At 44.5% G+C, this 27,830-nt stretch overlaps 2 protein-coding genes across 4 annotated transcripts in view; both read right to left on the reverse strand.

Moving 5' to 3' along the window:
* The window catches only part of LOC138676285 (neurocan core protein-like), an 86,833-nt gene extending 63,916 nt beyond the window's left edge, over positions 1 to 22,917 (reverse strand). Inside the window, exon 1 of the mRNA XM_069765476.1 lies at positions 22,851 to 22,917. Within this exon, the coding sequence (XP_069621577.1) occupies positions 22,851 to 22,917 (67 nt within the window). The remainder of the gene's footprint in view (positions 1 to 22,850) is intronic.
* The window catches only part of NCAN (neurocan), a 380,863-nt gene continuing 374,138 nt past the window's right edge, over positions 21,106 to 27,830 (reverse strand). For 2 of the 3 annotated variants that reach the window (XM_069767704.1, XM_069767701.1), the window contains 4 exons: positions 26,376 to 26,458; positions 25,845 to 25,989; positions 24,203 to 24,385; positions 21,106 to 23,202 (listed from right to left, as the gene is read on the reverse strand). In XM_069767704.1, coding sequence (XP_069623805.1) covers positions 22,988 to 23,202; positions 24,203 to 24,385; positions 25,845 to 25,989; positions 26,376 to 26,458 — 626 coding nt within the window. In that variant the 3' untranslated portion in view covers positions 21,106 to 22,987. Of the gene's footprint in view, positions 23,203 to 23,970; positions 24,030 to 24,202; positions 24,386 to 25,844; positions 25,990 to 26,375; positions 26,459 to 27,830 lie in introns of all 3 variants that reach the window. The other variant, XM_069767702.1, reaches the window with a different exon arrangement.

The following is a 27,830-nucleotide window of genomic DNA, read 5'->3' on the forward strand; positions in this document are numbered from 1 at the left end:
GCCTTGCCGCGCCAACAATTTCCACTGGCCCCGGAAAAGCTTCCTCATTAAAAATATAATCATCCCCATCATCCTCCTCGTCCTCCTCCTCCTCTTCGCCCGCTACCTCGTCCTGTACACTGCCCTGGCCAGACAATGGCTGACTGTCATCAAGGCTTTCCTCTTCCTCAGCTGCAGACGCCTGATCCTTTATGTGCGTCAAACTTTGCATCAGCAGACGCATTAGGGGGATGCTCATGCTTATTATGGCGTTGTCTGCACTAACCAGCCGTGTGCATTCCTCAAAACACTGAAGGACTTGACACATGTCTTGAATCTTCGACCACTGCACACCTGACAACTCCATGTCTGCCATCCTACTGCCTGCCCGTGTATGTGTATCCTCCCACAAAAACATAACAGCCCGCCTCTGTTCACACAGTCTCTGAAGCATGTGCAGTGTTGAGTTCCACCTTGTTGCAACGTCTATGATTAGGCGATGCTGGGGAAGGTTCAAAGAACGCTGATAGGTCTGCATACGGCTGGAGTGTACGGGCGAACGGCGGATATGTGAGCAAAGTCCACGCACTTTGAGGAGCAGGTCGGATAACCCCGGATAACTTTTCAGGAAGCACTGCACCACCAGGTTTAAGGTGTGAGCCAGGCAAGGAATGTGTTTCAGTTGGGAAATGGAGATGGCAGCCATGAAATTCCTTCCGTTATCACTCACTACCTTGCCTGCCTCAAGATCTACAGTGCCCAGCCACGACTGCGTTTCTTTCTGCAAGAACTCGGACAGAACTTCAGCGGTGTGTCTGTTGTCGCCCAAACACTTCATAGCCAATACAGCCTGCTGACGTTTGCCAGTAGCTGCCCCATAATGGGAGACCTGGTGTGCAACAGTGGCAGCTGCGGATGGAGTGGTTGTGCGACTGCGGTCTGTGGACGAGGTCTCGCTTCTGCAGGAGGATGAGGAGGAGGAGGAGGGGGTGCGAATGGCTACAGCCAACTGTTTCCTAGACCGTGGGCTAGGCAGAACTGTCCCAAACTTGCTGTCCCCTGTGGACCCTGCATCCACCACATTTACCCAGTGTGCCGTGATGGACACGTAACGTCCCTGGCCATGCCTACTGGTCCATGCATCTGTTGTCAGGTGCACCTTTGTGCTCACAGATTGCCTGAGTGCATGGACGATGTGCTCTTTAACATGCTGGTGGAGGGCTGGGATGGTTTTTCTGGAAAAAAAGTGTCGACTGGGTAGCTCGTAGCGTGGTACAGCGTAGTCCATCAGGCCTTTGAAAGCTTCGCTTTCAACTAACCGGTAGGGCATCATCTCTAACGAGATTAGTCTAGCTATGTGGGTGTTCAAACCCTGTGTACGCGGATGCGAGGCTAAGTACTTCCTTTTTCTAACCATAGTCTCATGTAGGGTGAGCTGGACTGGAGAGCTGGAGATCGTGGAACTAGCGGGGGTGCCGGTGGACATGGCAGACTGAGAGACGGTGGGAGATGGTATTGTTGCCGCCGGTGCCCTAGATGCAGTGTTTCCTACTACGAAACTGGTGATTCCCTGACCCTGACTTCTTTGGCCTGGCAAAGAAACCTGCACAGATACTGCAGGTGGTGCAGAAAATGGTGGCCCTACACTGCCGGAAGGGATGTTGCGCTGATGACTAGCTTCATTGGCCGAGGGTGCTACAACCTTAAGGGACGTTTGGTAGTTAGTCCAAGCTTGCAAATGCATGGTGGTTAAATATCTATGCATGCAACTTGTATTGAGACTTTTCAGATTCTGCCCTCTGCTTAAGGTAGTTGAACATTTTTGACAGATGACTTTGCGCTGATCAATTGGATGTTGTTTAAAAAAATGCCAGACTGCACTCTTTCTAGCATCGGATACCTTTTCAGGCATTGCAGACTGAGCTTTAACCGGATGGCCACGCTGTCCTCCAACAGGTTTTGACTTTGCCACGCGTTTTGGGCAAGATACGGGCCCGGCAGATGGAACCTGTTGCGATGTTGATGCCTGCTGCGGCCCCTCCTCCTCCGCTTCAGAACTGCTGCCGCCTGCACCCTGTTCCCCCAATGGCTGGGGTCAAGAACTGGGTCATCTATTACCTCTTCTTGTAGCTCGTGTGCAACTTCGTCTGTGTCACCTTGTCGGTCGGTGGTATAGCGTTCGTGATGGGGCAACATAGTCTCATCAGGGTCTGATTCTTGATCAGCACCCTGCGAGGGCAATGTTGTGGTCTGAGTCAAAGGACCAGCATAGTAGTCTGGCTGTGGCTGTGCATCAGTGCACTCCATGTCAGATTCAACTTGTAATGGGCATGGACTGTTAACTGCTTCACTTTCTAAGCCAGGGACGGTATGTGTAAAGAGCTCCATGGAGTAACCCGTTGTGTCGCCTGCTGCATTCTTCTCTGTTATTGTTTTTGCTGAAGAGGACAAGGAAGCGACTTGTCCCTGACCGTGAACATCCACTAACAACGCGCTGCTTTTACTTTTACCAGTTTCACGAGAGGAGGCAAAAGAGCTAGAGGCTGAGTCAGCAAGATAAGCCAAAACTTGCTCTTGCTGCTCCGGCTTTAAAAGCGGTTATCCTACTCCCAGAAAAGGGAGCGTTCGAGGCCTTGTGTAGCCAGACGACGAACCTGGCTCCACAGCTCCAGACTTAGGTGCAATATTTTTTTTCCCACGACCACCTGATGCTCCACCACTACCACTACCCTCATTACCAGCTGACAATGAACGCCCCCGGCCACGACCTCTTCCACCAGACTTCCTCATTGTTTTAAAAACGTTACCAAACTAACGGTATTTGTTGCAGTCACACAACTTACACGGTGAGCTATAACTTCAGTATGATTTAGCTACCCCTTTACAGGTGGGTGAGACCACAACGAAAATCAGGCACAATGTTACACACTCTGTTGTTGGTGGCAACAAATGAGAGAGATGCCACACACGTAGGACTGTCACTGAAGCGCAAATGTAAATATTAATCTCCCACTGATTTGTGGTTTTTTTTTTAAAAAAGGAGACTTTAGAAAAAAAAAAAAAAATGATTTTTTAAGGAAGAATTTATAAACCAAATAAAATGAAATGATTTTTTCAGGGAGAATTTAGAAAACAAATAAAACATAAAATAGCCTTTCTAGGGCTCAGTGAGTGAGAGAGGACGCACACAGGAGTCAGGAGTGGCACACAAGCCCAGAGGCCAATATTTATCTCCCACTGATTGATTTAGTGATTTTTTCAGGTAGATTTTGGAACCCAAATCAAGCAAAAAAATTAATAGGCTTTCTATGGCCCACAATTGGAGAGAGAGAGATGGCACACCCAGGAGTCAAGACTGGCACACAAGCAGAAAGGGCAATATTAATCTCCCACTGATTTGATTTTTTTTTTTTTTTCAGGGAGACTTTAGAAAAAAAAAATACAAAAAAAATGATTTTTTTTCAGGAATAATTTAGAAACCAAATAAAATAAAATGATTTTTTCAGGGAGAATTTAGAAAACAAATAAAACAAAAAATAGGCTTTCTAGGGCCCACTGAGTGAGAGAGGACGCACACAGGAGTCAGGAGTGGCACACAAGCCCAGAGGCCAATATTTATCTCCCACTGATTGATTAAGTGATTTTTTCAGGTAGATTTTGGAACCCAAATCAAGCAAAAAAATTAATAGGCTTTCTATGGCCCACAATTGGAGAGAGAGAGATGGCACACCCAGGAGTCAAGACTGGCACACAAGCAGAAAGGGCAATATTAATCTCCCACTGATTTGTTTTTTTTTTTTTTTTCAGGGAGACTTTAGAAAAAAAAAATACAAAAAAATGATGTTTTTCAGGAATAATTTAGAAACCAAATAAAATAAAATGATTTTTTCAGGGAGAATTTAGAAAACAAATTAAAAAAAAATAGGCTTTGTAGGGCCCACTGAGTGAGAGAGGACGCACACAGGAGTCAGGAGTGGCACACAAGCCCAGAGGCCAATATTTATCTCCCACTGATTGATTTAGTGATTTTTTCAGGTAGATTTTGGAACCCAAATCAAGCAAAAAAATTAATAGGCTTTCTATGGCCCACAATTGGAGAGAGAGAGATGGCACACCCAGGAGTCAAGACTGGCACACAAGCAGAAAGGGCAATATTAATCTCCCACTGATTTGTTTTTGTTTGTTTTTTTCAGGGAGACTAGAAAAAAAAAAAAATGATTTTTTTCAGGAATAATTTAGAAACCAAATAAAATAAAATGATTTTTTCAGGGAGAATTTAGAAAACAAATAAAACAAAAAATAGGCTTTCTAGGGCCCACTGAGTGAGAGAGGACGCACACAGGAGTCAGGAGTGGCACACAAGCCCAGAGGCCAATATTTATCTCCCACTGATTGATTTATTGATTTTTTCAGGTAGAATTTAGAACCCAAATCAACCAAAAAAATAAATAGGCTTTCTATGGCCCACTATTTGTGAGAGAGATGGCACGCTCAGGACTGGCACAGAAGCCCAGAGGCCAATATTAATCTCCCACTTTTTTTTTTTTTTTCCAGGGAAAATTTATAAACCCAATAAAAAAAAATAATAAATAGGCTTTCTATGGCCCACTATCTGAGAGAGAGAGATGGCACGCTTAGGACTGGCACACAAGCCCAAAGGCCAATATTAATCTCCCACTGATTGATTTATTGATTTTTTCAGGTAGATTTTGGAACCCAAATCAAGCAAAAAAATAAATAGGCTTTCTATGGCCCACTGAGAGATGGCACACACAGGAGTAAGGAGTGGCACACAAGCCCTGAGGCCAATATTTTTCTCCCACTGATTGATGTAGTGATTTTTTCAGGTAGATTTTAGAACCCAAATCAAGCAAAAAAATAAATAGGATTTCTATGGCCCACTGAGTGAGAGATGACACAGACAGGGATGGCACTCTAGCAGAAATGCCAATCTTAATCTCCCACAAAAAAAAAAAAAAAAAAGGAACTGTCCTTCAATTACTATCTCCCTGCAGTAATCTCAGCCAGGTATGGCAGGCAGCAATAAGGAGTGGACTGATGCACAAATTAAATAAAAAGTGTGGACAAACAAACAAGATAGCTGTGCAGAAAGGAAGGAACAAGAGGATTTGTGCTTTGAAAAAAGCAGTTGGTTTGCACAGCGGCGTACACACAGCAATGCAGCTATCAGGGAGCCTTCTAGGGCAGCCCAATGAGCTACAGCGCTGAGGGGAAAAAAAAAAAAATGTAGCTTCCACTGTCCCTGCACACCGAAGGTGGTGTTGGGCAGTGGAAATCGCTACAGCACAAGCGGTTTGGTGGTTAATGGACCCTGCTTAACGCTATCCCTGCTTCTGACGAAGAGGCAGCAACCTCTCCCTAGGCTCAGATCAGCAGCAGTAACATGGCGGTCGGCGGGAACGCCCCTTTATAGCCCCTGTGACGCCGCGGACAGCAAGCCAATCACTGCAATGCCCTTCTCTAAGATGGTGGGGACCAGGACCTATGTCATCACGCTGCCCACACTCTGCGTTTACCTTCATTGGCTGAGAAATGGTGCTTTTCGCGTCATTGAAACGCGACTTTGGCGCGAAAGTCGCGTACCGCATGGCCGACCCTGCACAGGGGTCGGATCGGGTTTCATGAAACCCGACTTTGTCAAAAGTCGGCGACTTTTGAAAATGTTCGACCCGTTTCGCTCAACCCTACATCTGAGCTCTTGGCGAGGACGTACTGGTGGCCGCATGTGGCCCATGACATCGGGGACTAAATTGGGGCGTGTGTCTCCTGCGCCAAAAATCGGTCTCCTTAGCAATGGCCTGCTGGGCAACTTTACCCCTTGCCGGTGGCAGACAGGCCCTGGGAGATGGTTGGGATGGACTTCGTGGTAGGCTTACCCAAATCTTAATATGTAACACACAGTACCAATGGATATCTAAAAAATCGTATAAATATATATAAATATATGTGTCTAAAAATATCAATAGAACCCGATGGTGTCTACCCAAATCTTGTAGCTGTACAGTTATCTGGGTAGTCACCAACCATTTTTCTAAGATGGTGCACTTGGTTCCGCTTCCACGGTTACCTTCTGCACGGGCTTTAGCGGCGTTGTTCGTCAAACATGTCTTCCGTCTACATGGCATGCCTGACAAAATTGTCAGTGACCAAGGTCCTCAGTTTGCGTCTCGGTTCTGGAGAGAACTCTGTCGTTTAATCAGCATTGAGCTGAATCTTCTGCTTATCATCCCGAGACGAATGGGTTGGTAGAGAGGGTCATCCAGACTCTGGTCACATACTTACGACATTTTGTCTCCACCAGGCAGGATGACTGGGCATCTTTGCTACCTTGGGTGGAATTTGCTTTGAACAACGCCGTAGCCGACTCTACCGGGCAGACTCCTTTTCTCCTTAATTACGGCCAGCATTAGCGTGTTCCTGTGCCTATGCCCATGTCATTCACCGATTCTAGGGTGGCAGGCTGGGCGGTGGAGGCACGTGACATTTGGGACCGCACACAGGATGCCATCCGGGCCTCCAAGGAGAGAATGAGGGTTTCTGCTGATGCACACCGGTGCCCTGCTCCGATCTTTAGTGAGGCTCTCCGCCTGTAACATCAGGCTGCAAGTTGAGTCCACTAAATTTATGCCTCGCTACATAGGCCCTTTCAAGGTTCTGGAACAGATCAACCCTGTGGTCTACCGTTTGACTATTCCTCCGCACCTTGGTATCACCGACACCTTTCACGTTTCTCTCTTAAAGCCCGTCTATATGTCCCGGTTTTCTGAGTCATCTGCTGGGACATCGGGTTCATCCACGGATGAGTTTGAGGTGAATGCTATCGTGGGGTGCAAGGTGGTATGTGCCAAGAAATATTATCTGGTGGACTTGAAGGGTCACGGCACAGAGGACAGAACCTGGGAACCTGTGGAACACATTCGGGCTCCGCTCCTCGTTGCAGCCTTTGAGCGTAGCGAGGCCCAAGGAGGGGGGCAATGTTAGGAGTCGAGTTCCCGCCGCTGCACAGGGGGAATCTTGAGCCATGTCTGCTGCGGTCTCCCATTCTGCATCAGCCGCAGTGGAGCCTGCTCAGCGGAGACATCAGTCCCAGCGTCTCACTCAGCCTGATACTGTGCAAAGGGTTACTGCTGCCTTTCAAGACTCTGCTATTGTAGCCTGCACTGGTCAGCGGCAAGCAGGCTTTTCTGGGACTAAGTCCAGCTTTGCACACACTGAGCATGCCCAAGGTAAGACAGAGGTCAGGGGTCACATGCTCAGGTACTGCAGCAGCTATCATTGGTCCTCTAGGAAGGTCCTGAAGTTGCTCAGGTACTGTAGCAAAATTCCATTGGTCCCCTAGGAAGGTCCTGAAGCTGCAGCAGCTATAAAAGGTTTGCATGGCCGCACGGCCATGCGCTAGTATCACCTCATGTCATGAGCTTGTTAATTGTGGTTGCGCCTCTATGTGTGTGTTCTGGGACTCGGCTAAAATAAGCCCCTAGATTACCGGCACCTCCGGTGAGGAGTATTGCATGAATGTATTCAGGGACCCGGCTGAAATAAGCCCCTAGAATACCGGCTCCTCCGGTGAGGAGTGTTTGTATGCTTTTCTGGGTGCGTGACCACTGACTGCCTCCAGCTTTAGCTGTGTTCCCCTGTGACGCTAACAGGGCACAGCATCTTATTTCTAGTGACTCTGTGGAGTTAACAGAGTTTGCTTATACCGCCATATAGCGCCGCCATTTGCCAGCAGCAGGTTCCTCTCCTGCACAGAGGACCCCGGGTTGCGAATGCACTTATATATACATATATATTTACTCGGTGCGTTCCGCCAACCCTAACACCAGCCGTGTGCATTCCTCAAAGGACTTGACAGAGGTCTTGGAGCTTCGACCACTGCACACCAGACAACTCCATGTCTGCCATCCAACTGCCTGCCCGTGTATGTAAAGGTGAATATGACACAAAAACATGGTAATATAAAAATTGAAAATCAATCACTAAATGCCAAATCATATACCATGCTAGAAACAATAGGACAATAGAGCCTATCATCAATTACTACATAGAGAACAAAAAGAAAGATGATCAAAAGGCCAAAATATAAAAAAATACCAAACTTTATTCAATAACAACCGTATAAAAGCATATAATCATAGTGTAAAATACAGGGAAAGCACACCCACCCATAAGATACCATCATACATAAAACGCACACCCACAGGATATATATGACAACACACGGTCATATATTGGGACAATGCAGGCACACAAACTAACCAAATGGAACTGATACAGATCTATAATGACCCCTAGCCCGATCACTGCCCACAGGGAAACCTCGCTTAGTCATGTGGAATTTACATCTGTACAACAGACCTCATATCCAGTATATCCTACTACCCAAAGTATCCCCATGCCCCCATAGTCTGTAGCATACACGGCTCCAAAGCCCTATAGTACCTAAAGGATATCTGCATAATCACCTGCTCCAGACGGTGGGGGGAGTGTTGTCAGTCCTGCGGTAGCGCGTCTGCCCGTGTATGTGTATCCTCCCACAAATAAATGACAGCACGCCTCTGTTCGCACAGCCTCTGAAGCATGTGCAGTGTGGAGTTCCACCTTGTTGCAACGTCGATTATTAGGCGGAAGATTCAGCGGTCGCTGATGGTTCAGCATACAGCTGGAGTGTACAGGCGACCGGCGGATGTGCGAGCAAAGTCTTCGCACCTTCAGGACCAGGGCTGGTAACTCTGGATAATTTTTCAGGAAGCACTGCACCACCAGGTTCAAGGTGTAAGCCAGGCAAAGTATGTGTTTCAGTTGCCTGCCTCAAGCTGTACACTGCCCAGCCATGACTGAGTTTCTTGCTGCAAGTACTCGGCCAGTACTTCCGCGGTATGTCTGTTGTCTCCCAAACACTTCATTTGTAGCACAGCCTGTTGACGCTTACCACTAGCTGTTTGATAATGGGACACCTCATGTGCAACACTGGCAGCTGCGGATGAAGTGTGTTGTGAATTCTGTGGCAGAGCTCCCTCCTGTGGTCACAAGTGGTACTTCGGCTGATTCTCTCTGTGAGCTTCTGTTGGTGGAGGGAAGTGGTACTGCGGCTTCTGAGTTTCCTCCCTCAGGTGATCTGGTGAGGTCGTTAGGTGCTTCTCTACTTAACTCCACCTAATGCTTTGATCCTGGCTTCCTGTCTATGTTCCAGTGTTGGACTTGCTTTTCCCTGGATCATTCCTGTGGCCTGCTGCTCTGCATAGCTAAGTTCTTCTTTGCTATTTGTTTGCTATTTTTTCTGTCCAGCTTGTCTAATTTTTTGCTGGAAGCTCTGGGACGCAAAGGGTGTACCTCCGTGCCGTTAGTTCGGTACGGAGGGTCTTTTTGCCCCCTTTGCGTGGTTTTCTTTAGGGTTTTGTGTAGACCGCAAAGTTACCTTTTCTGTCCTCGCTCTGTTAAGAAAGTCGGGCCTCACTTTCCTGAATCTATTTCATCTCTACGTTTGCCTTTTCATCTTAACTCACAGTCATTATATGTGGGGGGCTGCCTTTTCCTTTGGGGTATTTCTCTGAGGCAAGGTAGGCTTATTTTCTATCTTCAGGCTAGTTAGTTTCTCAGGCTGTGCCGAGTTGCATAGGCAGAGATAGGCGCAATCCACGGCTGCCTCTAGTGTTGTTTGGAGAGGATTAGGGATTGCGGTCTGCAGAGTTCCCACGTCTCAGAGCTCGTTCTATGATTTTGGGTTATTGGCAGATCACTGTTTGTGCTCTGACCGCTATGTCCATTGTGGTACTGAATTGCCTTTCATAACAGTACAGGAAGCCAAAAGTACTAATGATTCTCAATAGAGGGAAAAAAGAAGTTCTGAGACCATTTTTTTTTCTTTGCACTGTGTTTTGCCTTTTTTCCCCCTAGACATTTGGGTGGTTCAGTACACAGGTGTAGCGATGGACATTAGAAGTCTGTCTTCATCTGTGGATCAGCTCTCGGCAAGAGTACAAAAGATTCAAGACACTATTGATCAGAAATCTATGTTAGAACCAAGAATTCCTATTCCTGATTTGTTTTTTGGAGATAGAACTAAGTTTCTGAGTTTCAAAAATAATTGTAAATTATTTCTGGCCTTGAAACCTCGCTCCTCTGGTGATCCAGTTCAACAGGTTTTGATTGTTATTTCTTTTTTGCGCGGTGACCCTCAGGACTGGGCATTTTCTCTTGCGCCAGGAGATCCTGCATTGAGTAATATCGATGCGTTTTTCCTGGCGCTCGGATTGCTGTACCATGAACCTGATTCAGTGGATCAGGCAGAGAAAAATTTGCTGGCTCTTTGTCATGGTCAGGATGAGATAGAGGTATATTGTCAGAAATTTAGAAAGTGGTCCGTGCTCACTCAATGGAATGAATCTGCGCTGGCAGCTATGTTCAGAAAGGGTCTCTCTGAAGCCCTTAAGGATGTCATGGTGGGATTTCCTATGCCTGCTGGTTTGAATGAGTCTATGTCTTTGGCCATTCAGATCGGTCGACGCTTGCATGAGCGTAAATCTGTGCACCATTTGGCGGTATTACCTGAGCCTATGCAGTGCGATAGGACTTTGACCAGAGTTGAACAGCAAGAACACAGACGTCTGAATGGGCTGTGTTTCTACTGTGGTGATTCCACTCATGCTATCTCTGATTGTCCTAAGCGCACTAAGCGGTTCGCTAGGTCTGCCACCATTGGTACGGTACAGTCAAAATTTCTTCTGTCTGTTACCTTGATCTGCTCTTTGTCATCGTATTCTGTCATGGCATTTGTGGATTCAGGCGCTGCCCTGAATTTGATGGACTTGGAGTATGCTAAGCGTTGTGGGTTTCTCTTAGAGCCCTTGCAGTGTCCTATTCCATTGAGAGGAATTGATGCCACGCCTTTGGCCAAGAATAAGCCTCAATACTGGACCCAGCTGACCATGTGCATGGCTCCTGCACATCAGGAGGTTATTCGCTTTCTGGTGTTGCATAATCTGCATGATGTGGTCGTGTTGGGGTTGCCATGGCTACAAGCCCATAATCCAGTATTAGATTGGAAATCCATGTCGGTGTCCAGCTGGGGTTGTCAGGGGGTACATGGTGATGTTCCATTTCTGTCACTTTCATCATCCACCCCTTCTGAGGTTCCAGAGTTCTTGTCTGATTACCGGGATGTATTTGATGAGCCCAAGTCCGATGCCCTACCTCCACATAGGGATTGTGATTGTGCTATCAATTTGATTCCTGGTAGTAAATTCCCAAAAGGTCGACTGTTTAATTTATCAGTGCCTGAGCACGCCGCTATGCGCAGTTATGTGAAGGAATCCCTGGAGAAGGGGCATATTCGCCCGTCATCGTCACCATTAGGAGCAGGGTTCTTTTTTGTAGCCAAGAAGGATGGTTCGCTGAGACCTTGTATAGATTACCGCCTTCTAAATAAGATCACGGTTAAATTTCAGTACCCCTTGCCATTGTTATCTGATTTGTTTGCTCGGATTAAGGGGGCTAGTTGGTTCACCAAGATAGATCTTCGTGGTGCGTATAATCTGGTGCGAATCAGGCGAGGAGATGAATGGAAAACTGCATTTAATACGCCCGAGGGTCATTTTGAGTATCTGGTGATGCCATTCGGACTTGCCAATGCTCCATCGGTGTTTCAGTCCTTTATGCATGACATCTTCCGAGAGTACCTGGATAAATTCCTGATTGTGTACTTGGATGACATTTTGATCTTCTCGGATGATTGGGAGTCTCATGTGAAGCAGGTCAGAACAGTTTTTCAGGTCCTGCGTGCTAATTCTTTGTTTGTGAAGGGATCAAAGTGTCTCTTTGGTGTGCAGAAGGTTTCATTTTTGGGGTTCATCTTTTCCCCTTCTACTATCGAGATGGATCCTGTTAAGGTCCAAGCCATCCATGATTGGACTCAGCCGACATCTCTGAAAAGTCTGCAAAAGTTCCTGGGCTTTGCTAATTTTTATCGTCGCTTCATCTGCAATTTTTCTAGTATTACCAAACCATTGACCGATTTGACCAAGAAGGGTGCTGATTTGGTCAATTGGTCTTCTGCTGCTGTGGAAGCTTTTCAAGAGTTGAAGCGTCGTTTTTCTTCTGCCCCTGTGTTGTGTCAACCAGATGTTTTTCTTCCGTTCCAGGTCGAGGTTGATGCTTCTGAGATTGGAGCAGGGGCTGTTTTGTCGCAGAGAGGTTCTGATTGCTCAGTGATGAAACCATGCGCTTTTTTTTCCAGGAAGTTTTCGCCTGCTGAGCGAAATTATGATGTGGGCAACCGAGAGTTGCTGGCCATGAAGTGGGCATTCGAGGAGTGGCGTCATTGGCTTGAAGGAGCTAAGCATCGCGTGGTGGTATTGACTGATCATAAGAACTTGACTTATCTTGAGTCTGCTAAGCGGTTGAATCCTAGACAGGCTCGTTGGTCGCTGTTTTTTGCCCGTTTTGACTTTGTGATTTCGTACCTTCCGGGCTCTAAAAATGTGAAGGCGGATGCTCTGTCTAGGAGTTTTGTGCCCGACTCTCCGGATTTGTCTGAGCCGGCGGGTATCCTCAAGGAAGGAGTAATTGTGTCTGCCATCTCCCCTGATTTGCGGCGGGTGCTGCAAAAATTTCAGGCTAATAAACCTGTTCATTGTCCAGCGGAGAGACTGTTTGTCCCTGATAAGTGGACCAATAAAGTTATCTCTGAGGTTCATTGTTCGGTGTTGGCTGGTCATCCTGGAATCTTTGGTACCAGAGAGTTAGTGGCTAGATCCTTTTGGTGGCCGTCTCTGTCGCGGGATGTGCGTACTTTTGTGCTGTCCTGTGGGATTTGTGCTCGGGCTAAGCCCTGCTGTTCTCGTGCCAGTGGGTTGCTTTTGCCCTTGCCGGTCCCGAAGAGGCCTTGGACACATATCTCTATGGATTTTGTTTCTGATCTTCCCGTTTCTCAAAAGATGTCGGTCATTTGGGTGGTCTGTGATCGCTTTTCTAAGATGGTCCATTTGGTACCCTTGTCTAAATTGCCTTCCTCCTCTGATTTGGTGCCATTGTTCTTCCAGCATGTGGTTCCATCCTCGTTTCTCTTCAGGACAGGTTGAGTCTTCGGACTGTCCTGGTGTGGATACTGTGGTGGACAGGTTGCAGCAGATTTGGAATCATGTAGTGGACAATTTGACCTTGTCCCAGGAGAAGGCTCAACGTTTCGCTAATCGCAGACGCCGTGTGGGTCCCCGACTTCGTGTTGGGGATCTGGTTTGGTTATCTTCTCGTCATATTCCTATGAAGGTTTCCTCTCCTAAGTTTAAACCTCGTTTCATTGGTCCGTATAGGATTTCTGAGGTTCTTAATCCTGTGTCTTTTCGTCTGACCCTTCCAGATTCTTTTTCCATACATAACGTATTCCATAGGTCATTGTTGCGGAGATACGTGGCACCTATGGTTCCATCTGTTGATCCTCCTGCCCCGGTTTTGGTGGAGGGGGAATTGGAGTATATTGTGGAGAAGATTTTGGATTCTCGTGTTTCTAGACGGAAACTCCAGTATCTGGTTAAATGGAAGGGTTATGCTCAGGAAGATAATTCCTGGGTTTTTGCCTCTGATGTCCATGCTCCCGATCTTGTTCGTGCCTTTCATGTGGCTCATCCTGGTCGGCCTGGGGGTTCTGGTGAGGGTTCGGTGACCCCTCCTCAAGGGGGGGGTACTGTTGTGAATTCTGTGGCAGAGCTCCCTCCTGTGGTCACAAGTGGTACTTCGGCTGATTCTCTCTGTGAGCTTCTGTTGGTGGAGGGAAGTGGTACTGCGGCTTCTGAGTTTCCTCCCTCAGGTGATCTGGTGAGGTCGTTAGGTGCTTCTCTACTTAACTCCACCTAATGCTTTGATCCTGGCTTCCTGTCTATGTTCCAGTGTTGGACTTGCTTTTCCCTGGATCATTCCTGTGGCCTGCTGCTCTGCATAGCTAAGTTCTTCTTTGCTATTTGTTTGCTATTTTTTCTGTCCAGCTTGTCTAATTTTTTGCTGGAAGCTCTGGGACGCAAAGGGTGTACCTCCGTGCCGTTAGTTCGGTACGGAGGGTCTTTTTGCGCCCTTTGCGTGGTTTTCGTTAGGGTTTTGTGTAGACCGAAAAGTTACCTTTTCTGTCCTCGCTCTGTTAAGAAAGTCGGGCCTCACTTTGCTGAATCTATTTCATCTCTACGTTTGTCTTTTCATCTTAACTCACAGTCATTATATGTGGGGGGCTGCCTTTTCCTTTGGGGTATTTCTCTGAGGCAAGGTAGGCTTATTTTCTATCTTCAGGCTAGTTAGTTTCTCAGGCTGTGCCGAGTTGCATAGGCAGAGTTAGGCGCAATCCACGGCTGCCTCTAGTGTTGTTTGGAGAGGATTAGGGATTGCGGTCTGCAGAGTTCCCACGTCTCAGAGCTCGTTCTATGATTTTGGGTTATTGTCAGATCACTGTTTGTGCTCTGACCGCTGTGTCCATTGTGGTACTGAATTGCCTTTCATAACAGAAGTGGTCATGCGACTGCGCTCTGTGAATGAGCTTTCACTTCTGGAGGAGGAGGATGAGGAGGGGTGGCGAATGCCTACAGCCAACTGTTTCCTAGACCGTGGGCTAGGCAGAACTGTCCCACTATGGCTGTCCCCTGTGGACCCTGCATCCACCACATTAACCCAGTGTGCCGTGATGGACACGTAACGTCCCTGGCCATGCCTACTGGTCCATGCATCTGTTGTGAGGTGCACCTTTCTACTGACTGATTGCCTCAGTGCATGGACAATGCGGTCTTTGATATGCTGGTGGAGGGCTGGGATGGCTTTTCTCACAAAGAAGTGTCGACTGGGTAAGTCATAGCGTGGTACTGCGTAGACCATCAGGGCATTGAAAGCTTTGCTTTCAACCAACCGGTAGGGCATCATCTCTAACGAGATTAGTCTAGCAATGTGGGCGTTCAAACCCTGTGTACGCGGATGACAGGATGAGTACTTTCTTTTCCTAACGAGAGTCTCTTGTAGGGTGAGCTGGACTGGAGAGCTGCATATGGTGGAACTAGCGGGGGTGGTGGTGGACATGGCAGATTGAGAGAGGGTTGGTGATGGTATTCTTGATGTTGGCCTACCTACAGTGTTTCCTACCAAGAACCTTGTGATTCCCTGACTGCTTTGGCCTTGCGACGATACCTCCACATTTGCTGTTGGTGGTGTCCAAACCGGTGGGCTTACAGTGAGGGAAGCAATGTAGCGTTGCTGACTACCTTCATTCTGAGCATGTGCACCAACGGTACGGGACGTTTGGTGGTTAGTCCAGGCTTGCAAGTGCATGCTGGTTAAATGTCTAAGCATGCACATTGTATTTAAATTTAGGAGATTCTTCCCTCTGCTAAAGGTCTTTGAGCAATTCTTACAGATAACGTTGCACTGATCATTCAGATCTTGGTTAAAAAATTCCCACACTGCACTCTTCCTACTATGAATTACCTTTTCAGGCATTACATGCTGTGCTACTTTCACCGGATGGCCACGCTGTCCTAAAACTGTTTTTGGTTTTGACAAACATTTTTGGCCAGATACGGGCCTGTCAGAAGAAAGCTGTTGCGATGTAGATGGCTGCTGCGGATCATCCTCCTCCGCTTCCAAGCTACTGGCAGCGGCACCCTCTTCTCCCAATGGCTGCAAATCTGGATCAACAACTGGGTCATCTATCACCTCCTCTTCAATGTTATGTGCACCTTCCCCTGTGTCACCGTGTAAGGTGCTATAGCGTTTGGGACAGGGCACCGTAGTCTCATCAGGGTCAGATTCTGGCTCAGTACACTGTGAGGGCAATGTAGTGATCTGAGTCAATGGAACAGCATAATAATCTAGCTGTGGCTGTGCATCTGTGCACTCCATGTCCAATTCATCTTGTAATGGGCTTTTTACAATTTCCCTCTCTAACCCAGGCACGGTATGTGTAAAGAGCTCCATGGAGTAAACTGGAGTGTCGCCTGCCGCATCCTTCACTTTTGGTTTGGGGGAAGGACACAAGGAAGCGACTTGTTCCTGACTGGGAGCAACCACTGACGACTGCTGCTTTTATACTTCGAACTTTCTGAAGATGAGGCGAAAGAGCTAGAGGCTGAGTCAGCAAGGAAAGCCAAAACATTTTCTTGCTGCTCCGGCTTTAAAAGCAGTTTTCCTACTCCCAGATAAGGGAGCCTTCGAGGCCTTGTGTAGCCAGACAATGACGCTGGCTCAACACCTCGAGCCTTAGGTGCTATTTTGCTTTTCCCACTACCACCAGATGCTCCACCACCACCATCATTACCAGCTGGCAACGACCGCCCACGGCCTCTTCCACCAGACTTCCTCATTTTTGGGAAAATGTAACCAAAATAACAACCGATATATGGTACTGTAAAACAAGGTAGAAGGTGTATATAAACTTGTTGAGAATTTAAACCTCCCTTTTTTTTGGGGGGGGGGGGGAGACTGCACCAAAACTCAGGCCCAGAGTATAATACTACACAATGTAAGTGGCAGAACGTGGCTGGAAGATATACGACAAACAGAACTGACATAAATCCACTTAGTGGCAATTTAAATCTCCACTTTTTTGGGGGGAGACTGCACCAAAACTCAGGCCCAGTGTATTACACTACTCAATGAAAGTGGCAGAACTTGGCTGGAAGATATACGACAAACTAACAGAACTGACGTAGATCCACTTAGTGCCAATTTAAATCTCCCTTTTTTGGCTGGGAGAATGCACCAAAACTCAGGCACAGTGTATAACACTACACAATGTAAGTGGCAGAACGTGGCTGGAAGATATATCAAAAAATACAAGGACTGTAGTACAATTTCAATCTCCCTACAATGATCTCAGGAAAAGTATGGCAGCAATAAAAAGGACTGCTGCACACAAAAGTGTGGACAAATAAGCAAGATAACTGTGCAGAAAGGAGAAACAGGATTTTTGCTTTTAAAAAAGCAGTTGGTTTGCACAGCAGCGTACAAACAGCAATACAATAAAATAGTATGAAAATGGAACAGCACAAATCCTTTACTTATCTTCGGGTGCAAAGCCCCCAGACAACCTGTCCACTGCTTGTTCTTAGTCCATAAGCTTTACAAAAACAGGCAGCACTCCAAATTCTTAGAAATAATGTGCAGGGTTTTATTATACCCACATCTCCGCACGGAGATGTGGGTATAATAAAACCCTGCACATTATTTCTAAGAATTTGGAGTGCTGCCTGTTTTTGTGAAGCTTGCAAACAGCAATACAGCTATAGGCTCCCTAATAAGCTACAGAGCTGATGCACAAAAATATAAACTCCACTGTCCCTGCAAAGAAAAGGTGGTGTTGGACAGTGGAAATCGCTACAGCACAAGCGGTTTGGGGGTTAATCTTCCCTCCCTAACTATATCCCTTCTTCTGATGAAGCTGCAGCAACCTCTCCCTATGCTAAGATCGTCAGAAGTAAGATGGCGGTCGGCGTGCACGCCCCTTTATAGCCCCTGTGATGCCACAGAAAGCAAGCCAATCACTGCCATGCCATTCTCTAAGATGGTGGGGACCGAGACCTATGTCATCACACTGCCCACACTCTGCGTCCTCCTTCATTGGATGAAAAATGGCTCTGAAAACGTCATACGAAACGTGACTTTGGCACGCTGATCGCCGACCTCATAGCCGATCCCACACTAGGATCGGGTCGGATTTCACGAAACCAGACTTTGCCGAAAGTCGGCGATTTTTCAATTTGTCCGATCCATTTCGCTCAACCCTACTGACAAACAATAGGAAGGAATAACCTAAATGGGAACAGGGACCATTAGATAAACGCACATGTACTACAGCAAACCAAAGAACACTTGTACAACAACTCTACTCCAAACACTTAGCTTTAGCACACAGCACAGGAAGACAAATCTTTCACCGGCAGGGACATGAAGGTCTGAACAGTTTATATAGGATGAGGTAATGTCCATATCAGAAGCAGCTGATATAGAGCTGCAGGTTTCTGACCAGCATACAAAAGGGTCGTTGACATCTTCAGCAACAGAAGAAACTAAATCCATTTAATGAGACACAAATCACACCATCTCTAAAGAAGACCTGCGATTCATTTATCGACATGGCCGTCTAACTCCAGGTCTTCCAGGGGGAGATGACACCCTCGTGACACTACTGGTTGGATTTGGGTGCTCCTGATCTTTCTTTTGGGAAAAAGGTTTTTCAAGAACTGGTCCCTTCCTAAGTATTTATTTGACATCTCTATTATGGTGCTGTCATGGGGATGGGAAAAATGCTAGTATTTTTCAGACTATTTTTCAGACTATAAGATGCACCGAACCATAAGATGTACCCCAAATTTTCAGGAGGAAAATAAGGCAAAAACATTTAATGTGTCAAATGGGGGTCTGTGTTACAGTCCGAATTCCGGGACGGGGGGCCAGTAGCGTGGTAGAGCAGGGTAACAGGAGGTGTTCGGAGGTGCGATGCTGCGGGGTGAGTCCCAGGCTGGCAGGAGGGGGTGCTTGGTGGTGCAGGGGCTCCACCTACATTTTGCGGAAACCCGGAGTTCCCGCACTTCCATGGTTTCAATGAGGCTGACTTGGGGAAAATGACTGCAGGAGGTTGAATAAGCGCAGATTTCGATCACTAAAGTCAAGATTTCTCCAAGCACCCCCTCCTCCCAAACTTGGACTCGCATGCTCCTCACACAGCATCGCACCTCTGAACACTCCCTCCTCTCACCTTAGGGCCCACAGAATCGCTCGACTCCTGCCGCCCTCCCAGTAAGCTACATTCGAACTATAAGATGCACCCTCATTTTAACCCCAAGTTTGGGGGGAAAAAGAGTGCGTCGTATAGTGCTAAAAATACAGTAATTAGTTAGCAGTAATTCAATTTTCTGGAACCCACAACAGCACCCTTCTTTATTCCCTCCCTTCTATGGGATTTTGGAGTTCTCTTCTTACTCTTCCTAGTTTGGTAGGTAAACCAAATGCTCTGTAAACCGCTGAAGCACGAAGGCTCCAGCTTTTAAATCTGTACATTTCCTGTCTTTGGGGGAGGGTTGTGGGTTTTGGAAAATCTAATTACTGGTAAGTAATTAACATTTGCGCTACACCCTCCACCCTGTGCCAGTCATTGCACATCTGCTACAGAATACAACATAAACTTATCACATCTACAAAGCTCTCCACATTTTTGCACCACCAACATCTTATTACACATCTCTATCTACCACCATACCCATAATCATCCATAATCTGAATCTCTTACTCCTGTCTCCAAAACTTCAATCCAATTAATTCCCAGTATACAAAGCTTTAAGCATTCCCTAAAAATACATCTCAGCTGGCCTATCAAATCGATTCACTATTCTAACTGATTGTAGTTCTCCATTTCTACATTTTCCTCAGACTCTGGTCCCACACACTCCATGCCTCAACAACAAGAATGTACAGTGCGCAGCAAGGAGAAGGCAGTGCTATGTCCCTCGAGCCCTTCAACAGTGCAGGCCCATGCCGCAGCATTCCCGCTTGTACTCACAAAGACTGTGACCAGAGAGGTGCTGAGTGCCCGTTGGCTCCCACAAAGCAAAGTTGCCAAATGCTCCGGACCCATGAGTACCATGCGCATTCCGCTTAAGAAAGACCAGGAGTGCTACCGTGAACTGTACCCTGACCTCTCCGATGCATGTCTATTGAGCCACGTTAGGCTCTCGCATCAGTGAGAACTGTGCTACGCTCCCCTTGCCATACCCCGGACCAAAGAGCCAATAAAAGGCACCAGAGACTTATCTTCTACGCTAGGACTCTGCTCGTTGACGTCACCAGGACTACACTGGACGCACTACACACTAACCGTTGTTGGCGTCATTCCCTATCCTGTGGACATTACATGCTGGACGTCGTCAGGACCGGATAAGTCATACCTTGAGCACCATTGTTTTTGTAGTTTCTTGAATTTTCCCCAAACTGCATATCCATTGTCCCTTAATTTTCCTGTTTTCCCCCACCTTCCTTCCTGCGTGGAGTATACACCTGTTAGTAAATATGTTAACCATTGCTCTGCCTTCTGTCTGCTACTGCATCCCAAAACCTGCTCACACTTGCACTGTATAAAATTGTTTTTATTATTATGAAGGGTAGTGATCTTTTCTTTGCAATTGGAGATACACTTTAAGAATAATAAAAAAAAAAATTGATTTTTACACGGAGCATTATAAAACTTGCAATTTGTTGCATGGTGCATGTTGTTATGTGTAGGAATGCAGAAGAATAGCAAACTTATCTTGGTAACACTATGTTACGCAATGCAAACCGCAGATGACACAGTAGTAACCATTGTAGTTTGTTTTTGTGCATTTAGTTCCTTTCTAGTCTGTACTGGATAGCCTCTCAGTTTTTGTATGTCTTAGTTCTCTATAGTAATCATTGTAATTAAGGCCACTTGCATACTGTACGTTGAGTTTTTACCTCAGTATGTGTAAACGTACCGTCACACTCAAGGACGCTGCAGCGATATAGACAACGAGCCGATCGCTGCAGCGTCGCTGTTTAGGTCGCTAGGAGACGTCAAACACGGCAACAGCAGAACGATGCAGGAGCGATCGAGTGACGTAATGGCGACTGACTTATCGTTCTCGCTGGTTGCTAGCTCCATGTAAAAACATTGCTGGCGTCGTTGCTTTTGCTGTCAAACATGACGATACACACCGACCTGACGACCAAACAAACTTCTGGACTTCTAGCTCCGACCAGTGATGGCACAGCGGGATCCTGATCGCTGCTGTGTGTCAAACACAATGAGATCGCTATCCAGGACGCTGCAACGTCACGGATCGTTGTCGTTCTCGTTGTAAAGTTGCTGAGTGTGAAGGTACCTTAAGCCATAACCAGGAGTGGGTGATAAATACAGTAGTGGTGAGGTGTTTCTGTGATCATTTTACTTTCATTGCTCCACTCCTGATCTTGGCTTACAGATACTGAGGTAAATAACTCACCAAATACTCAATGTGTGCACGTGGCCTAAGACAGTTAATTCAAAGACAATGTCTGAATGCTGATGATTCTGCTGAAAGTAGAAATCGGCAACATTATACACAAACGATGACAAATATATTGTATAAAGACGTTTGATTTATCTTTTAATCAAAAAGAATTCTGGGAAGTCACATGATCATTTTCTGCAATGTAGATTCTATAAAGAATGTGATATAATAATCAAATACATGGCTCTTTTCACTTCTCAATGTTGTACTCTTTTGTAGCCTAAAAAGATCACAAAAGCCAATCAGATTATGATTGCCTTACTTATATCTATCAATGACCACATTCAAAGCAACACAATCATAGCTGGAAAACATGACAGGTGGACGCTAGGGTACCTGTACACTACTATTTTTCCTCCAATATTCTCTTCCCTGTAATTTGGCAGCATAGGCTGTATTATTCTTCTATAATAAAAGACCATTACAAATGGTCCATTGTGTATCCTTTTTTTTGTAATAGCCAAACAGGTAGGGAGAATGCAGGAAAAAGTAACAGTGTCCATGAGCCCATCCTATGACTTTTTCTTCATGTACACAAAAGATATATAAATGCATAAATGTACTCACTCATACCCATATTTTTCAATAACAAAGGTTGAGCAAGATACCCAGCAAGAACTAGAAGATAATATTTCTACCACAAAACGGCACTACATTTCATTTGTAAGCAAACAGTAATAATACAAAAGACGGAGCCCCCCCACCCTTTTCCCGCCCATAACTTTACCTCCACCGACCCGTTCCCTAGTCCTTCAGAAACCTAAAATTTGTCTATTACACAATGATGCTTATAGAGCAGGGCATAAAAAATGAATTCCCAGCACTGGAGCTGGGAAAAGAAGACCACTGCTCTATATCGGAGAGGACATTCCTTTTTTTCAATTTATTGATTAAGTGCACCTAGAACAAGAAGGAACAAGAAGCACCTTAGTGGTCCATTTATTTGGCTTAACAGAATTAATGTGAGCTCTAAATGATGCATGTAATTTTCATCTATCCTTACATTGCCTTGAAACAACATGATAGAAGAACACAGTTTACTTCAAAATTGTGGTTGGCTCCATAGGAACTATGGTATAAGATGTAAATGTTTCTTTATGCTGTCAATTTAATGAGAGTTAATGAATGTTAAGCAGGTAATAGATACTGCTAATTCCTTCTTGTTGTACATGTTTTTCTATGGTAACTTCCTTAAGAAAATGGGTCATATAACACTTTCAAAACACCAAAACCATGCCGTAATAAAAGTCCTAGACTGTTATAGAGAACACAATTAAGGAATCCTTCAGGAATATGGTTCCACAGCAGTAAGATGATCAAAATATATTATGACATTTCAGTTATTGAATTATTGGTGTGCTTTTTCCTGTTAAACACATCTAAGTATCAATGTCTTCCATCACTTTAACATATAGACTTGTCCCTTTAATGTATTTTTAAGTTTTCTACTTCACATGCATAAGGGCAAGTCACATGTGAACTTCTTCATTGAAAGACCATTCTTCAACAATCAGATAAGCTTCATCTTCTTCTTAAGGTAATGTTTTCAAAGACGGAGGCTATAAGATGGATCCTATAGGCAAGACCTAGAGTTCATGATGTTGTTATGTCTGTTCTTATATAACGAGATGGATATATGACAAATAACACAATAAACTGCATGGTGTTGATTGATGTTCTGAATTTTATACCTATTTTCATACTGTCATTTGGCTTATTAAACAATGGTGCCCAGTTAGACTTGCACAATTCTAAACACCAGATTTACTTAAAAAAGTAATGAGATCGATATTTAGTCTGGCACTGTTTGCATCAGGGACTTACTAGGAATGTTCTTGTAAATATCTAATACTGATTTGCTCTGGAATTGATAAGTCTTCTCCTGTATCATGTTGATTGCTCCAAACAAGGTGGGTTTATCAGTAGAAGATGGAATGCAGAGGACAATAAGTGGATGCTCATTAATAGTATGTGTCCTTAGCGCTCCGGTGTAGGTGCTGCTCCTGTTTTCTCCTTTCACGATGGGATTTGTGCTGGTGGTGATGATGATGATAATGGTGGTGGTGGTGGTTATTATTATTATTATGGTGGTGGTGGTGGTTATGATGCTGGTTGTGCAGATGGTGTCTGTGCTGGTGATGATGTCTTCGTGTCCTGTGATGTCTTCGGGCTGTTGCTGTTTGGTAAAAAAAAGAGTTAATACACACATTATTAATACATACAATTTATTTTATGTGATTTAAGATTTAGAATAATAGACTGTTGTTGGGTGACCCTAGTGATAAGAATCAGTACAGGAACCAGAGCTATACGATGTAATGTGATCCTATGGTGCAAACTGCCGTTATTTAGATGGCTGCTCATTGGTACTGCTTGATACCATAATTGCCTTGTGAAAGAATTAAGAAAAACAAATATTTTTCACAGGTCTACACTATGAACATTTCGTCCATGTAACTACAATCACACTTTCTGTTAGACGGCTTTTTTACGTAAATATGTCTCCCTAAATCCAGCCGCACATTATGCGATGGCTCCTCTCTACACAGGTGGTGCACAATGTTTCTATTTGCCCAGTTCATTTCTACGGAAAGGACAGTGCAAGTGCAGCCAGTAACTAAATAGAACAGAGACCTGAGACTATTCGTTATGGGGTTGAGGTGTACAGTGGGTAAGTCATAATGCTGACATCAATGATACTGTATTTTATACAAATGAAATCTTATAAAAATGGAAAATTCTTTATGACTAGTAGTTAAAAAAAGAGTTGTAACATTCATAAAAAATGGTATGAACTGAGCTAAAATGTTTTCATTAGTTTTCATGATAGCCCCCATTCTTTGCGTCTGAGGGCATTCTTTGCGTCTGGAGGAGAGAAGGTTTTTCCACCAACATAGAAGAGGATTCTTTACTGTTAGGGCAGTGAGAATCTGGAATTGCTTGCCTGAGGAGGTGGTGATGGCGAACTCAGTCGAGGGGTTCAAGAGAGGCCTGGATGTCTTCCTGGAGCAGAACAATATTGTATCATACAATTATTAGGTTCTGTAGAAGGACGTAGATCTGGGTATTTATTATGATGGAATATAGGCTGAACTGGATGGACAAATGTCTTTTTTCGGCCTTACTAACTATATGTTACTATCCTATAAAGAAACAAAATATATAGGCATACGTACGTTTAACACAAAGAATTTTAGGCTTGTCCCATCTTCCATTCTTGTGACATCGAATGGTTGGTACGTGTCGCTGTATGAAGCCATCTTGGCACTGGTACCGCACGGTGGAATGGATACTGTATTTCTCCTTCTTTTTGCCAATGACATGGGCATTTCTCACTGTAGGAGGTGTGTTGCAGAGAACTGTAGAAAGGAAATTGTGAACTCAACAACTGAACAAAACATCTAATAATTTTTCATTTCAACTGCACTCCTCAATATTTAAATTGCAACACCCAAAAGGAAAAGTCATGAATTTATGGAAATCACAGAATCAAAGACATGCCAATAATAATAAAATGGAAACAACATTTTCAGAACATCTCAATTTATTCATTATTGAGTATGAGCGCCACATTCAGAAATACACACACTTACACACCTTGATATGCTATCAATGAGGTTATTAACCTGTGCCCGGCATAAGGCATTCAATTATATCATTTGTCAGGTCCCTGACACAAAAAACAAACCCTCATGCTGCTATATGAATGTAAACTGGAAAATATTGTGGTCATGAAGGGGTTAATGGTTTTCTGAGAAATGTTATGCCACGCCATATACACTAGGGTAAACAAGTCATAAAGATCTGCTGCTGGCAGCTGACTTTGCAATGACTGATCAATAATGTCCCAGATGTGCTGTAGGACGTGGTAGGATATTTAGACCACATAAGCTGCTTACAGTAACATGAACAACATATGGCCTGACATTGTTGTGTTGAAAAATGGCTCCTGGTACACTTTGTAGAAATGGCTGTACCACTTGGTCCTTGACTGATCCATTCTGAACTGCAAGCAAAAATGGACATCACATACCAAGCCCAAGGTGTCAAACACTAACTACACAATCCATCAAAAGGCATTCGCATGACATTGGGCTTTGAGCCAGACATCCAGCTTCACGTGTTCCACTGACTTTACCCCACCACTCTCAAAGGCTTATCATGGTGCAGGTTAAGATGGCAATGTAGGCTGGAAAGGAGGTCTATGTTCATCAGCTTTGACTTGTGCATTTGTCCTGGACGCAATTATAGCCAACATTGATTTAAGTCATGGAACCAGTGGTATGGCCATTTCTACAAGATGTCGCAGGATACATTTTTCAATGTGATAATGCAAGGAATAGTGTTGCTGATGCTACTATGAACATCTTGCATTGTCTAAACACACTTCAATGGCCTGCAGTGTCTCCCGATTTGTCTCCCATCGAGCACATCTGGGATGTCATTGGTTGGCAAAGTGACCTGCCATCAGTAGGTCTTAATGATTTGCGTGCCCAAATATATTCAGAATGGCGGAACATTCCTTAGACAACAACTAACAACCTAATTGAGCGTAAAAGTGTGTATTTCTGCTGCTCATACTGGATACTGAATAAATTGTGATGTTTTGACAATATTTCCTTTTTTTCATTTTCACCAGTTGCATATAATTAACATGTTTATTTATCCTTTAATTTCTATAACTCCATGACTTTCCCTTCTTGGTATTACCATTTCAATGTTGAGGATTGTATATTAGTCTATATGTGAAAATGTAATGCTACAAATATATGAGTAAAGTTCATATTAAGAAATATTATCAGATGAGGGCATTCTTACCAGTCCCTTTCTTGCAGATATAGGGCAGGTTGTAGTTACACGGGACATCATTCCACTTGCCCTCCTCATGAGAAACCATTACCACACAATCTTCACCTCCAGCAAAAAAATTATCAGGCTGTTGATCCCGCCAACTCTCAAATTGCTGTAACAGACATTAATATCAGAGTGTGTATGTTGCTTTGAAAAAAGTGAAGCGCAGCAGAAACTAGACACCAATATGCATAATAATCTAATCATGCAGATGGATTCATCCCATTATCCTACAGAATATATTGTAGATTCTGTTAAGAGTGACATGTGACAGCATCACCACTCTCCATACAACCTACTTACATAGCTTTTACACAAGCTCAGAACGTCCAACCCGGCTTAATAGAATTGGACTGAGTTTACAAAAAATCATCAGTCATGCTGAACAAAGAACAAAGTTATGATTTTTTTTAAGTGTAATGTCATACAAACATAGAAGTTTTTTTATAAACTGATGTACCAGCAGGCCATGTACAGTAATTAGTCTAGCTCACTCACCAGTGCTGTATTATCTGTCCATTGGAAATCCTGTTCTACCGTCCTGTCATTGAGACCAATCCAGGTATTCTCACGACCAAAACCTATATAAAAGCAAAATACAAGCCAATTAAGGTTTTACTTAACTGACTTTTGAAATCAAATATTTGAACCAGATAAAACTCACTAATTTACTTTTCAGACAAAATATGCTATAGGTCTCCAGAGTTATTGTATCTTCAGCAATTAAGTAGGTGCTGTGTGGAGATACAGGTGCTTCTCACAAAATTAGAATATCATCCAAAAGTTAATTTATTTCAATTCTTCAATATAAAAAGTGAAACTCATATATTATATAGAGTCATTACAAACAGAGTGATTTATTTTAAGTGTTTATTTCTGTTAATGTTGATGATTATGGCTTACAGCTAGTGTTGAACGAGTGTACTCGTTGCTCGGGTTTTCCCGAGCACGCTCGGGTGACCTCCGAGTATTTACTACTGCTCGGAGATTTAGTTTTCATCTCCTCAGCTGAATGATTTACAGGTAGTAGCCAGCCTAAGTACATGTGGGGGTTGCCTGGTTTCTAGGGAATCCCCACATGTAATCAAGCAGGCTAGTAGCTGTAAATCATTCAGCTGCCGGGATGAAAACTAAATCTCCGAGCAGTCATAAATAAACGGAGGTCACCCGAGCGTTCTCGGGAAAACCCGAGCAATGAGCACACTCGCTCATCACTACTTATAGCCAATGAAAACCCAAATATCAATATCTCAGTAAATTAGAATACTTTATAACACCAGCTTGAAAAATGATTTTAAAATCCAAAATATTGGCCTACTGAAATGTATGTTCAGTAAATGCACTCAATACTTGGGCGGGGCTCCTTTTGCAACAAATACTGCATCAGTGCGGCGTGTCATGGAGGCGATCAGACTGTGGCACTGCTGAGGTGTTATGGAAACCCAGGTTGCTTTGATAGTAGCCTTCAGCTCATCTGCATTGTTGGGTCTGGAGTCTCTCATCTTCCTCTTGACAATACCCCATAAATTCTCTATGGGGTTAAGGTCAGGCGGGTTTGCTGGCCAATGAAGATCAGTGATACTGTTCTTTTTAAACCAGGTCCTTTTGGCAGTGTGGACAGGTGCCAAGTCCTGCTTGAGAATTCAATTTCTATATAATATACGAGTTTCACTTTTTGTATTGAAGAACTGAAATAAATGAACTTTTTGATGACATTCTAATTTTGTGAGAAGCACCTGTAGGTTGTGAAATCTATAAAAGGTGTTATTGTTAAATGTGATGAAAACTGATCACGTGTAGCAATTTATTACCTGCATCAGTGATGCTCCATTACATGCATTTGCCATGTGTGCAACCTTTGAAACTGCACATTGTCAAAGTATAAGGAGTTGCCCATAATTTTAACACTGCAGTAGCCCACATCAATCTTTCTATACTTCTGTCACAAACATT

This window comes from Ranitomeya imitator, chromosome 1 (genome assembly GCF_032444005.1).
Source record: "Ranitomeya imitator isolate aRanImi1 chromosome 1, aRanImi1.pri, whole genome shotgun sequence".
NCBI lineage: Eukaryota > Metazoa > Chordata > Amphibia > Anura > Dendrobatidae > Ranitomeya > Ranitomeya imitator.